Source organism: Phascolarctos cinereus, unplaced genomic scaffold (assembly GCF_003287225.1).
Source record: "Phascolarctos cinereus isolate Bilbo 61053 unplaced genomic scaffold, phaCin_HiC Scaffold_2;HRSCAF=192, whole genome shotgun sequence".
NCBI classification, from domain to species: domain Eukaryota; kingdom Metazoa; phylum Chordata; class Mammalia; order Diprotodontia; family Phascolarctidae; genus Phascolarctos; species Phascolarctos cinereus.
In genome coordinates this window covers 263,804,477-263,819,433 of record NW_027555625.1, presented here as the reverse complement: position 1 = coordinate 263,819,433, position 14,957 = coordinate 263,804,477, and the positions used below count along the sequence as shown (strand labels likewise).

Below are 14,957 nucleotides of genomic sequence, written 5' to 3'. Positions count from 1 at the left end.
TGGTACGCCCTGCCATTTTATAGATGAGGTTCAGTGACTGGCCCAAGGTCTTGGATGGAGTAAATGTTCAAGACAAGATTTGAATCCAAGTCATCTGATTCCACGTCCAGTACTCTTTCCACTGACACCAAGCTATCTTATGAAAGGTAGTGAGGAGAACATTGGAGCCCCTCCCATACAGTTGTGTGCACTTTGTCTCCTTGGACAAAGAGCATAGTTGCTTCTGAGGATGAGCCAGAGAGAAATTCCCTCCTCCCTCCCTAGAAGTCTAAGGAAGAGGCGTTTTTGGCAGTGAAAGAAACTAACTTCAGTTAAGCCACCTCAAAAGAAATTGAAGGCCGTCTCTTTTCATTCTTTATGGCCCCCAGAGCATGTGGCAATTCCTGGCTTGGTTACTAATCCCCTTTGGCACAAATCCCACCCCCCTACACCCATTCCAGCATTACACCACAGAAACCACCAGGTGCCTCTTGCTCTCACATACCCTTTTGTAACGGGCTCAAGCACATGTTCCCTTTCCAGAGCCAAAGTACACATGCTCAGTTCCATGAGAAGTATTCTAATTCTGTCCTCTTGCTATACTTCAAATATCTGCAGGGTTGTTATGGAGAAGAAATAGCCCATAGGTCTGTGTGATTCTAGAAAGCATCACCATGACCAAAGAGGAGGAATTATAAAGAAGCTGACTTTGGTTCAGCATAAGAATGTTTTGTGTTTTTTTTTTCTGAATGGGATTGTCCCATAATTGTCCCAATAGTGAGTTCCCTATCACTGCAGGTATTCAAGCAAAGGCCAAGATGATTTTCTCTTTCCCAAAGATGCTGAAGTTAGGTTTTCACCATTGGGTGGTAGGTTGGACTAGGTGATGCTCTACAGTTCCTTCCAATGTGGAGTTCTCTTGCTGTGGTTCTACAGCCTATAGCCAGGCCTTTTCTCCTTCCCTTCCCCAGTGCAGTCCTATCTGTTTTGTGAATAGAAACCTTCTTCATTTTTAAGGCTAATTAGATTTATTAGGCTTGTCCTTTCTAGGAAAAGCTTCTCACTAGGGACAGGACTGAGACAAAGTAGGGCCCGACTAAGGCATAGCTACAGGGGAGGGAGTGCCCAAGGGCTCAGGAATTAAGGTGTAACAGACATCCTGGCACTAGCTGCCAGAGGAGCTGGGAAAGTAGAGCTTTAGGAATCATAGATTGTAAGAGCTAGAAGGACCTTAAAGCTCATCTAGTTCAAGGCCCTCATTTGATAGAAGAGGAAACCAAGACCCAGAGAGGAGAAATGACTTCCCTAAGGTTGTTTAGGTAGTGAAAGAGGCAAAAAAAATTCTTCTGTCTCACTTACTGGGTAACAATGTACAGATAGAATTCAAGACTTTCTATGGGCAGCAGCTACAATATGCAGAAGAAAGAAAGGCATCAAAGTTGAGGGTCACGGAGGCCCCTGAACTGCATGAACAGTCTGGTGCCCTGGGGAAGCAGAAGGGGGTTGGGGTCACCTCCAAAGCAATCCAAATGCCATTCGGCCATCCCAGCTCCCTCCCCCTGTTCTCCTGTGTCCACAAGCTCCAGGGAGAAGAGCAGAAACTCTCCTTAGAGATGCAAATTCTCCTCATTATGCCCCCAGTGAGGCTGGCTCAGCAGGAGCCTCATCTTAGTTTTGTGCTAGTCATAATGGCCAGAGCCCTCCAGATGCACCCCCCCACACACACACACACACCGTCTCTGCTACCCACATCCCTACATAATTCCGCTAGGGAAAACTGACTGCAAGAAAGAAACTGAAGAAATTTGATGGGTAGTGGCCATAGAACAGGCAGAGTAGGGGACCTGAGTTACAGCTGAACTTTGCCACTGGTCATCAGCAAATCTAGACTTGTTGGTTTGATATTTGGCAACCAGCCAGGCTCATTATAATCTTTCCCATTCTCCCTGTGGCCTCTCCTGAGTCTCATTGAGTTTTTTCTCAGTGTGATCCATAAGATATAATGATCAGGATGATCAGAATGGAGTGGGACAGAGATACACTAGCTATAGCATTTATATAGTGCTTTGAGTTTTGCAAAGCAAACATTATATTTCATCCTCACAATAGCCCTGAGAGATAGGTGCTGTTATTATCCACATTTTTAATTTGGGGAAACTGAGACAAATAGGTAAAGTGACTTGCCCTGGGTTACATAGCCAGTAAGTTTCTAAGGCTGGATTTGAACTCAGGTCTCCCTGACCCAAAGTGCCGACATCATGTCCACTGTACTACCTAGCTGCCTTAAGGGGCTATGTTGTAACACAGAAGAGTTGTTTTGTTACCTGCTCTTTGGGGCCTCAAGCAGTCAAGCAGCAAGCATTTATTAAGCCTGGACTGTGTGCCAGACACATGCTAGAGGCTGGAAAGACCAAGGCGGACAGCCCCTGCCCTCAAGGTGCTTACATTCTACGGGGGGAACAACATTTAGACATATTTATAAATGTACCTTGGACACGTGCTGGCTGTGTGTCTGTGGGCAAGTGACTTTACCTCTCTATGCTCTAGAACAGAGGTGTCAGACACGACCCATGGGCCCTGTGCAGCCCACAACACATCCAGGAACCACATTAAACTGTAATTGGGAATTGTTTAACAAAAGAAATAAAAATACAATAGAACGTAGATATCATTAACATATGATTTTCTAAGTCAACATGTGCCTGTTGGGATGCTTACGGCTTAGTGGCCCTGATTCTGTTCAGATGTGACTCCACTACTCTAGGCAACTCTCTAAAATGTAAAATATAGGGGCAGCTAGGTGGCACAGTGGATAGAGCACCAGCCCTGGATTCAGGAGGACCTGAGTTCAAATCCAGCTTCAGACACACAACACTTACTAGCTGTATGACTCTGGGCAAGTCACTTAACCCCACTGCCTAGCCAAAAACAAACAAACAAACAAAAAATAAAATAAAATGTAAAATATATAAAAAGTAAGTGCTAGGTCATTTCAGAGGCACTAGCAACTGGAGAGAATCATCGAGTCAAGACAATGGGCATATATGGAAGAAAGGTCCCATGTAGAAAGTAGCCCTTGAGCTGAGCTTTGAAGGGAGGCAGACATTAATATGGTTTCCCCAAGCTCTTAATGACCATATATTTATTCATTCATTTAAGAAACATTGATTCTATGCCTACTACATGCAATCAGTCAATCAATAAGCATTTATTAAGTGCTCACTATGTGTCAGACACTGTGCCAAGCACTGGGGATGCAAAAAGAGGCACAGACAGTCCCTGCCTTCAAGGAGCTTATACTCTAGTGGTGGGGACGACATTCAAATAACTATGTATTTATAGAGCCCTGTTCTACCAAGTTTAGATAAGGCATAGTCCCTGCTTTCACATATTCCATGTCTAATGCTTTCATTAGACTTACAATCTAATAGGTGGATAAGACACAAACATAGATGACTGTTATGCTCAACATTGCAGACCAGATGCATTAACTTTGTAAAACAAGGTAGGAGGGGCAAGGTTGTTACCCACCTGGGGAAACAGGGAAAGCTCCTTGGAGGAGGTAGAATTTGAAATGGTCTTTAGAGAAGTAGGAAGGAAGGTCATTCCAAGGAGCAGTGTGAACAAAAGTATGGAGGTGGGAAAGCACAGGGGACGTAAGAGGGCAGAGTAGTATAATTTGACTGGGGTGTAAAGTGTATGTAGGGACTGCATCTCTGCTTTAATTGGTATTCGGAAGTCACAGATGAGGAAACTCCTCCTACCAATCAGGTCAACACCTTCTCTACAACCTGGGGTCTGTAAGAGAGTTGCCTGGGAGCACAGAGAGGTTAAACAATTTACCCAGGGTCACACAGCCTTGATGTGCCAGATGTGGCACTTGAACTCAGGTCAGCCTGGCTCTAAAGCTAGCTGTCTATTCACTACACCACACTCACTAGGTAGAAGGGAGTGATACTAAATAAGGCTGAGAAGGTTAGCTGGGGTCAGATTGTGGAGGACCCCAAATGCCAAGCATTTTTTTTACTCCGGAGGCAATAATGAGCCCCCTAAGATCTTTGAGCGGAGGAGTGACATGGCCTTATCTGGCAGCAGAATGAAGGATGGGCCAAAGCAGACACAGGGCAGAGGCAGGTAGATCTGTTAGGAAGCTATTGTAAGAGTCCGGGCAGATGATAGCGATTACCTCTATTAGAATATTGAGAATAAGAATAGAGAGCAAGAGACAGGCATGAGAGATGTTGTCTAGAGGGAAGCAAAAGGATGTGGTCATTGATTGGATATGAGAGGTGAGGGAGAGGGAAGAGTCCAAGAAAACCCCAGGGTTAAGCTACTAAGAAGGGTAGTAGCCTTCCCCTGCCAGGCTTCTCCTGATACGTCTTTAGACTAGAATACACCCTACAGGGCTGTGGAGTGAGGAGACAGAGAGTTAGATATTGTCTGCCCGAAGCCAAACAACTAGAGAATGTCTAGAAGACCAGGTGCCAATCAGGGATGCTCGACCCCTTTCCACACCCATGGCAGACCTTCCCGGGAAGGTCTGGTGCATCTCTAGATCTGGCATTACTAGGCAGATGGAGATAAATGAGAGGAAGTGGAGAAGCAAGTAACAGGAGTGATTAAGGGGCTGGCAGGATTGATTTATGAGTAGAGGGAAGATTAAGAGAGTTAAATATGTAGAATGTGGATAAGCAACAGCTAAAGGGAGATATAACTGTCTGCAAGTATTTTTAAATCCTCCTATTGGAGAAAGAAAAATCAGTACAATGGAAAGGGTATCACTACAAAGAGAAGGATGAGCTTAAAGCAGATTAAGTGGGGAAAAAAATGTTGGTTAAATGTCATGAGAAAATTTGAGTGATAGTGGACCCACAGGCATGCATAGAGTATGGACACAGTCTGGCCCACGCAAGAGAAACTCAAGTGTGCAGAGATCTTGAGACCCATGATATGTTCAACCTATGACTTAATAATACATAGTATTTATAGAGTGCTTTAAGATTTGTCGAGCATTTTACAAATATCTCACTGGCCTTTCAGAACAACCCTGGGAGATGGGTGCTATTATTATCCTCATTTTTACAGAAGAGGAAACTGAGGCAAAAGGTTAAATGACACACCTTGGGTCACATGGTTAATAAGTTTCTTTTTAAAAATTTTTTTAATAAGTTTCTGAAGACAGATTTCAACTAAGGTCTTCCTGACTCTTAAGTCCAACAGCCTCTCTACAGGACCACCAGGCTATCTTAAAGATAGACTGGAATTTAAGAATGCCTCAAAGGACCAATCTGTACCAATTGGCACAGTGCATTTTTTTTTATCCATTAGGTAAAGAAAATAGAGGTAGACTAAAGTATTTTATTTCAAAGTATTATTATAATAAATTCTTTGTGTCACTTGATGCACGTTGCTTTTAATGTTCATACAGTTTAGCCAAATTGCACATCCCCCAAGAGGGATATTAGGGATGGGCTGGGTCTAGGTACACCTACGGAGAGATACTCAACTGAGTAGGGGAAGTCCTGAAAATTCCAGACCACAAGATGCCCAAGCATAAGAAGGGTAGGATCTTAAGATTCATCATATAGTCACAGTATTTAGAACTAGAAGAGACTTTAAAGATTATCTAGTCCAATACTCTCATTTTACATATGAGAAAACTGATGTCCCCATGGGGCAATGACTTACCTAAGGTCACACAGGGAATATATAGTAGAGGCAGGATACACAAAATTTTAGGGCTGGAAGAGACTTTGAGGGGTCATTTAGTCTATCTTCTGCTTCCTGGCAGGAAGTCCCATAAGCCATCTGGGACCCATAAGTTTTGTCTTTGAAGATCTCCAGTGTTTGAGAACCCTCATGAGCCCGGTGCTCTTTCTTTTACTGAATATCAGTCATTCCAGTTTTGTCCAGATGTCTGGTTTCCTGGCTCTCCTTCGTTACTGTTTGATTAGGAGAGTGGTGGTATAGGTCACCATGCTAATGAGAGGAGGGGGGGGTGATTAGGGGTGGTTAGGAGACATAGACAAAGACCTGGTCTTATGAATAACCAAAATAGATAAACCCTATGTCTGTCAATTGGGGAATGACTGAACAAGTTGTGGCATATGATTGTGATGGAATACTATTGTGCTGTAAGAAATGATGAAGGGAATGGTTTCAGAAAAACCTGGGAAGACTTATATGAAGTCTTCAAAGTGAAGTGAGCAGAACCAGGACAACAGTTTATTCAGTAACAGCAATATCGTAAAGACCTGTGAAAGACTTAATAATTTTGATCAACACAATGACCACAGTTCTGAAGGACTCATGATGAAATAGGTTGTCCTTCTCCAGATAGAGAATGAATGGATTCACAGTACAGATTGAAGCATATTATCTTCTCTTTTTCTTTCTTTCTTTCTTTTTTTTGGACATGGCTAATGTGAGAATTTGTTTCAGAAGACTCTACATATTCATAATAGATTTTGTTTTTCTTGCCTTCTCAATGGGTAGGGGAGATAGAGGTAGAAACAGAGAATTCAGAACTGAAAACTAAATAAAGCTGAATTTTAAAAAAACTTAAAAGACTGAACCTAAGTAACAGTGGGGAAAGTAACACCACACAGCAGTGCAGCGTTAAATGTTTAACAAATGGCTCTCTGAAATAAAAAATATACAAAAGACACACTTTTTAAAAAATAAGTTTTTATTGATGTCTTCTCTCTTTTATATCAATCCAGTTTTCCTTGGTTTCACTCTCTCCCTCCTTCCCAGAAAGCCATCTCATAGGACAAATAGTATTTTTAAAGACAGAAAAAAAAAATAGAAAGAAAAAGAAAGGGAAAAAATCAACACAACCAATCAATACATTGAAAAAGTCAGAAAGCCTGTGGAACTCCCACCTCTACCAAGGAGGGGTTGGGGGTGTCTTCTCATATCTCTTCATAAATGATACTTGAAAATTGGTGTGAGCTGGCTCCAACATACCCCTGTGTTGTAAAAGGGGCAATTCAGAGCACCAAAGAAAACTCAGCCCACTTCCTAACTACTGTCTAGAATTGGCCACACTCTGCCTCATGCTGGAGAGGAGCAATGAAAATGGTACAGCAAGTTAAGGAACTAGGCCATACTGGTTAATCAAATATTCTGTTTAACAGAGGTCAGATAGTACTGAATTTATCATGTGGCTAGATAATGGATTTGAGGGTAGGGGGATGGGTGAGGATATGGATGGAGAAGGGTAAAGGTTTTTTCTCTTCTGAGTAACCCAGAAAATTCCCATATCTAGCACAAACTGGAAAAAAAATGTTGGAAAGCCCTTGTCTCAAGGATAATGAAAGCTGGTAGAGAAATGCTTAGAAACAGATAGATAACTCTTAACATTTGTTGGGCCCCTCTCATCCAAGACCTTCTAAATGCTTCACTAACCTTTCCTTCTACTCCTCTCAGCTGAGATTGCATCCATAACCTTGAGGCCTCCCTGGAGAATTCTGGTGAAATTCTGTCCTGTTAGCTCCAGGGGTCCCTAATGACTCATGTGATGTCTCCCGTCTTGTGTCCTCTCAGGTGTAAATGCAACCTCCATGCCAACCTGTGTTCCTACAAAGAAGGCGGCCTTCAGTGTGAGTGTGAACACAATACCACCGGCCAGGACTGTGGCAAATGCAAGAAGAACTTTCGAACTCGCTCATGGAGAGCAGGGTCCTACCTGCCCCTCCCTAATGGCTCCCCTAATGCATGTATGTATAGCAAGGAGCTAACCCTGAGGCTGGGGATGGCCCTTGGGAGGTCTTTGTGTTCACCCGCTGCCTCTGGGCAAAACCCCATCCTTAATCATCTCTAATAATAATAGTATAATAATAACATTCACATAAAATTTTAAGGTTTTCAAAACACTATGTATGTTATCTCATTTATGATCTAGGTAGGTATTTTTATTATACCTCTTCTGCAGATGAGGAAACTGAAGCTGAGAGGTTAAAAACCCTGCTTAGAGTTATATAGCTAGTAAGTAAGTAGGAGTGAGGTAGGATTCAAACTCATGACTTCCTCACTCTAAGTCCAGTGTTGTATCCACTATGACACCAAGATTCCCCAATGTTTCATCGATATACAATCCAGGATCTCCTGACTATAAGGTGTCTCTAACCCAAGAGGCAAGTTGGTACAGTCAAAGGAGAATGGCTTTGGAGTCAGAAGACCTCAGTTCAAATCTTTGGTAACATTGATCAAGTTATTCAACGTCCCTGAGCCTCAGTTTCCCCATCTGTAAAATGAGAGGGTTAGGCTAGAGGCCCTCTGAGTTTTCTTCTGGCTCTAGAACTATGTTCGTGTGATAAGCCTCACTCTCAGTGGTTTCAGAACGTCACTCAGAAAGCATTTCTTGTTCTAAAAACCACAATGAAGTCACTCTTCAATCCTCCTCTTTTCTAAGGGAGGGCATCTTTGTTGGGGTGGGCAGCATTGCAGGGAAGCTGCATGTGTGGTGGAAAGGGAGCAGGATTTGTAGTCAGAGGATTCACAGCTCTCTCATTTACCTGTGTGACCTTTGTCTTTAACCTCTCCAGACCTCAGTTTCCTCATCTGTAAAATGAAAACCTCTAATGTCTCTTCCAGCTCAAAATCTTATGATCTCATAAGAATCCCCAACAAGGAGCAGGGCCAGCCAACTGAGAGGGCCTGCAAGTCTCTCCATAGGTGATCTCAGAAATCTCCACAAAGCAGTGAGGAGGGGGAAGGGGAGGGAGAGGGGGAAGCCAAAGTTGGTGAGATCATCTGTGGAGGCAGAGAGACCTTTGGTCTCTGGATGGCCCACCCCTGGGACCCCAGCCCACTTGAAGGCCTTAAACACAGCTCAGACTTGCAAATGTCACTTCTTGGGTTTTTAATGGCCTTGCCTGGGAAGGAAGGCTTAGCCTTGCTCTTTTGCTTCTCCTCTCAGTGGGTGAAAGATTTATGTGGCTTTAAGATGATCAAAGCTAAAATACAGGCTGCGAGGGCCGTGACAGGAATGTTGTGTGTGTGCCAGGGACGGGAGACGACAGAGCCTTTGAAAGAAAACGAGCTTGTCAGCTGCTGGATAGCGCTTGTGGGTCTTCAGAGAGCAAGGAGAGCATTCTGGGGCTATGATGAGAGCTCCGTGACTGCTGCCTCCTCTCCCGTGTCTCTTTGTCTCTGCTCGTCTCCAGTCTTTATTCTCACTTAAGTATCTCTGTTCTCTCTCTCTCTCTCTCTCTCTCTCTCTCTCTCTCTCTCTCTCTCTCTCTCTCTCTCTCTCTCTCTCTCTCTCTCCCACATCAGCCTCAATCTGTTGAAATCATCTTTCTCTCCTTTCCTTTCCTTCTTCCTCTCTTCTTCCCTTTATGTTCCACTCTCTCTTTTCCTCCCCTTTTGTTCCTTTCCTCCTTTTCCTTTCTATTTCCTTCTCTCTCCCTTTGTGCCTACGTCTTCTAGACTATTTCTTCCCCTTCTTCCCTCTTCCTCTCCCTCCCTCCTTTTCTCTCCCTCCTCCTTCCTCCTTCCTTCTCTCCGTGTGCTCTATCTCACCCTCCTTGTGGAGAGTGTTCTTCTAGGCTGTTTGTCATCCCCATTCCAAGATGCCCTGCCTTCTCTTGTCTGACCCTTGGTCCTCACTCAGTGCCCGAAGATCCAGCCTTATTTCTTAAATGAGGTCTTCTTTTTGCTCCAACCCATGGCCTGTTTCGTATCCCTAGTAAACTCTAAATGATTAAGGAAAACCTTCTGCCTCTTGCAGTTTCCTGTGCAGTGTGGTGATTTCCCATCTAGCCAGTGGCTCGGCTTTCTGTATCATTTTGTACTCTCAGAGAATTTTGGAATATCAGAGTTGAAAAGGACCTTAGTGATTACTCTAGTCCAACCCTCTAATTTTTTTAGTTGAAGAAAATGAGAACCTGAGAAAGGGAGTGAATTGCTCAAGATCAGATATTTAATAAGTGGCAGAGCTGACTCAAATTCAGGTCATAGGATCATATATTTGGAAGTGGAAACAACCTTAGAGGTCATGCAGTCTGACTCCTCTCCTCCCCCCACCCCACCTCATTTTACAGATAAAGTAACTGAGGCCTAGAGAGGTTAAGTGACTGGCCCAGGGTCACTCGGCTAGTAAGTATCTGAGATGGGATTTGAACCAGTTCTCTGGCCCCAAGTCCATTGTTCTTTCCATTATACTATACCTCCTCTCTTCATATCAATTTGACAAATATTTAAATGTATCTGCAAAGCACTGCATCACATACTGAGGACATGAGGCTGGATATGACACACAGGTCCTGCTCTCAAGAGACTTTCTAAAGTGTGGGAAGGACAAGTGTACAAGTAACTATGATACAAGATGGAGAGATCCATGTAACTACTTTGATCCTCTTCTCCCTTCCTGCCTTCCACTATAGGAAGGGAAACACCTCTGCACAGGGGAAAGCTCTTTGTAGGGAAAGTTCTTTCATTGAACTTGGGAGGAAGAATGTGGCAGGGAAGGCCATGGCAGCTACATAGCAGGTAACTACAGTATATTTGCAGAAGCTCCCAAATTCCCAGGAGTCTTCTGGAGTTGTCTAAGATGTTCCTGAGGCTTAGAAAGAAATACTTTTGTTTTTTCTTCTAGTGTGGTGGAGAGCAATAGAGCTTAGGGGCAGGGGTAGGGAGGATGGTGTAGCAGGGGGATCTGGGATGAATTATTTCTGGATTCCCCCAGCACCTTGGAAGAAAAATGCAACCCTCCTCCTAATCCACATTGCACCCAGTGAAGGGTGCCACCTCCCCTTTGTGTCCTCAGAAATGCCCCCAAACCTAGTTGGCAGCCTTTTCTTTTGGGGCCAGGGTATCTTGAAGCTGGAGGTGGATGCTTCATCACCATCTCCCTTCCTCCCCCAGGAGACATGAACCCGCTGCAGAGAAGAAGCTCCATTCCTTCAGTTCCATAATGTGACCTTGTCTTTTCTCTCTTCTAGGTGCGGCTGCAGGCTCCGCCTTTGGCAGTAAGTAAAGACCTAGAGAATGGAAGGAAGGTTGACATTCTTATTGCATGAGCCTGTTTGCACGGGAAAAAAAACGAAGGGACTTTAATGTTCTTTCTGTGCCTGCCAGCCATCCATCTCGTTCCTCTAATTGTGTCTCATTTGCTGTCCCCCTCCTCCCTCCCCTAGTCTCTTCTGATTTCTTTTTTTGTTGTTTTGCTGCACCCGGCAGCTTACTGCCTCTTCAGTTTCTCCCCTAGAGCTTCATTAGCACTGCCTTGGAAAAAAGGAACAAACTGGACTTTTTGAAAGTTCCCTTGACCCCCCAGTGAACTCCTCCCTCTTCTCACTGCCCAGCCTCTCCTCTCACCTGGACTGGTGAAAGTGCCCCTCCTGGCTGGTGGGCAGTGGCACTCCCAGGGGACTCCATTGCTGGTGGTTTTCCTTATAACCAGTGACAGATTTAAGTTCTAAGCTCTTAATCCAACTTGGGTAAAGGGTCATCGTTTTTTATTTTTGTTTTTTTTTTAGCCTTCCACTTAGGGAAACCTGTCTGATATCCAGACACCAAGTAGTCAAGTTTCAGAGCTGGGGGAGGACAGTCAGCACCAGAGGGTGGGGGAACTGAGGGAGAATCAGGGAGGCCTTCTGAGGAAATTATATGGAATTTGATGTATGTTAACTTTCATCATTTCCTACTTTTCTCCATGGGCTGGGGAGGCCAGACCATGGCCCCAACCTTTATTCTTCAGGGCTGAATCCTAAACAACTATCTATCTTGCTTCCCCCTTGCCCGGGATGCTGGTGGGGGTGGAAAATGTCATGAGAATGGTCCTGGATCCAATGGGAGACATGTATCCATTTGGTTTTTCCTGATGTATTGCAAGGAATAGATGGTATTTCTGAAATGGTCGTTCCCTTTCCCTCCTCCAGTTCCCTTTCTCCATCTGCCCCACTTTTGTTTTCCTCATGTCTTGCCAGGAATCAGTCAGCCAAAGAAGGTCACTGTCCCCAAGGCCACTGCCACCTCAATGGCCCCTGAGGTGACCATCACCACTTCTACTCCCACAACCCCCACCATACAAGCCCTCACCCTTCCCAGCACCCAACAACCCACAGGTGGGTACCGGATGTTAGACCCCCATTTCCCCTTAGTGTACAGCAAATAATCCTGGCTGCCTTATCTCATTCTTAGATAGTTGTCCTGCCTTTCTCCATAGTATCCCTTGTGACAGCAGAGAAGAAATTAGTCTGATCATTGATTCATAGACCCTTAGAGCCATTGACTTTTGGAGTTGGATAAGACTTTACAGGTCATCTACTCCAAGCTCCCACCCAGTAGAGGAAGCCCTCCTATAGCAGATCCCTGTTGTGGGGATTAAATGTCAGCTTGGACAGAAATTTAGATCCTCATCTTCTTGATTGCTTGCCATATTTCCAGGGAGGTGCAAGAGAGAGGGAAAAGAACCACTAAATGATGTCCTCTCAAACCTGGCAAGCATCATTGTCTGGACACCTTATTGGTTAAGTTGACATGAGCTGGGTCCCCAGAAGCCTAGCAGTTGGTTTCTCCAAATCATGTCAGTGGAACCAAATGAATGAAGATGACTTGATGGGGAAAGGGAGGATCTCTATAGTTTCCCTTGTCCTTTTAGACCGACTGGGTGGGAGCTGGGTTGCTACTTGACTAGCCTAGCTTGCTTTCTCCCCTTCCTATCCCAGCCCAGCAGTATCTCCAGCACCCTCAGACCCATAGCCATCTTAAAACACAAGATTAGATGGAGAACTAGTTTACTATGATCTCATGGCTCCCAAGCATGGGAACTGGATATAACTAAAGCCTGAGTATTATTGTTGTTGTCGTTGTTGTTTTTCCTAGGAGGTGAATTTTTCAGCTATTAATACTCAAGGTAGATGAGGAGCAAGAGGCATGCAGAATCTGTTGGAGGGGAAAGGCAGGGGAAAGCCCACTGTTTGTTTCTAAATTTCCTGGGGGAAACAGGCTAAGTGCATCCTCATGAAAAGGAAAATAGAACTGGGGTGAGAGGGAAGTGGGACAAGAGTAGCCCCTAGGACAGGAAAATCCTCTGGAACTTTATCAGAGTTGCCCCCAGTTCTCAGCCTACTGGGCAGAGCCCAGTACTGAGGGAGGTCAGGGCAGTCCTGGGGGGATGGGAGAAACGAGAACCAAGAAACCTTCGTCCAAGACACATAAGCAGACTTCTACTCCATATCCCAGTGACTCCTCTACTTGAAAGAGTCTTAGCAGGCAAACCCTCCTCAATGGCTTGGGTTGAATACATCCATCCCTGGGGGTTGGAAATAAGAGTTAGAGCTAAAGTAATCACTCCAAGTTGGGTTTCCCTATTGCATTTAGCCGGACTATTCTGTGAGCCTTGGGAGGCTGAAGTAGGGGAGGGGATGGGGTGGTAAGACCATAGGAGAGTTCTTCTCATCCCTAAGAGGTGATGTCCTTTGCTTAATACGATTGATGGGTTTTTGTTCTTTTGCCTACTGCCTTGCTGCCTCTGCACTCAGGGGTCACTGCCAGTGGGCAGCCTGTTACCAGGGCAAGTGGAAGAACTCAGGGAAGTCCAGGTATGTCAAGGGAGCCTCTTGGTCTTGGGGACCTCACTGATTGTAGTGAGTGGAGTTTTCTAGAGGGTCTGAGAGCCCAAGATATTGTGTATAGTCTTAGACTAGGTTTCTAGTTTCTGGTTTCTGCTACATCTTGCAGAAGGATTCTTTGATTTGGAAAGAAGAGAGAAAGAAAAAAAAATCAGAGACACATTTTCTACCTTCAGGGAATTTACAGTCTAGTTGGGAAGATGAGATATATGTATGCATATGTATGTATATATGTATATATGTATGTGTGTATGTATATATGTATATATGTGTGTATAGACATATATACATACACACACACACACACACATACACATATATGTGAGCTGAGAGAGTATATAGGAAGGACCATACAACTAGCAACAGGCGTATTGGGAATTCTCTCCATAAATAAGTGCTGAGAGCGTGGGTTCTTTACCTGAGGTCCGTGGAGAGATTTCTGGAGGTCTGGGAATTTGGATAGGAAAAATTACATCTGTATTTCAATATGATTGATTTCTTTTGTAATCCTGTGTACTTTATTTTGTGAATATAATAACATTATTTTGAGAAGGGGTCCATAGGCTTCACCAGACTGCCTAAGAGGTCCATGACCACCCCCTAAAAGTTAAGAACACTTTCCTGGGAGAAAGCAAAGGCAAGGATTGACCAGGGGGCTTCGGGGTTGGGGGGGATGATCAGGAAGCTTCAATAAAGAGGGACATTTTGAAAAACCTAGTGCATCCAGCGAATGGAAGCCCTCCAGATGGTGGGGCTAACAGTTGGACAGTGTGGAGGACATTGTAAAAATTTCAGCCCAGAGCAGGAGAATCAAATTATCCTTCTGAAGGAGACAATAATAGACAGAATCATAAATTTAGATGAAGAGAAGCCTTACAGCACATCTAGTCTGACTTCCTCATTTTAAAAATGAAGAAACTGAGTCTAAGAGAAATGAAGTGATTTGCCTCAGGTCAAATAGAAGGACAAAACTGCAGTCTTGAAGCTAGCCTTCAGGTGACCCAAGTACAGGAGGATGAGGTGGCTGGGCCCACACAAAATCATCTTCCTCTTCAGTGTTTTTATTATCACCGTCCTCATCACTGTTCTCATCAGTTCATATTATCCACAAACAATCCTAGAGTACCCGCTGTGTGAGCTCTATTGTTCCTGCCAATACCTGGGCTCTTGGCCTTCCCTGCTTCTGGCACCCCTCCCTGGGAGAGCCCCCAGCATCCCAGCGCCTTGAGAAGTAGTAAGGGAGACGCAATCACATCATCCATATGGCCCTGGCATTTACCTAAGGCTTCCTGAGTAAACGCTTTTCAGAAGCACCTGAGAACATTCCCAGAAAAACCTGGAAGCCTGAACATCGTTTTCTGTGTGCGCTCTTTCCTCCCTCTGAATACCAAGCCA

The 14,957-nt window shown here is 44.4% G+C and overlaps 1 protein-coding gene across 7 annotated transcripts in view; it reads left to right on the top strand.

Moving 5' to 3' along the window:
- Positions 1 to 14,957, top strand: part of NTNG2 (netrin G2) — a 100,610-nt gene that overhangs the window by 67,998 nt on the left and 17,655 nt on the right. For 4 of the 7 annotated variants that reach the window (XM_078149978.1, XM_020973558.2, XM_078149979.1 and 1 more), the window contains 3 exons: positions 7,528 to 7,700; positions 10,929 to 10,955; positions 11,916 to 12,053. In XM_078149978.1, the coding sequence (XP_078006104.1) occupies positions 7,528 to 7,700; positions 10,929 to 10,955; positions 11,916 to 12,053 (338 nt within the window). The remainder of the gene's footprint in view (positions 1 to 7,527; positions 7,701 to 10,928; positions 10,956 to 11,915; positions 12,054 to 14,957) is intronic. The other 3 variants (XM_020973559.2, XM_020973562.2, XM_020973561.2) reach the window with 1 other exon arrangement.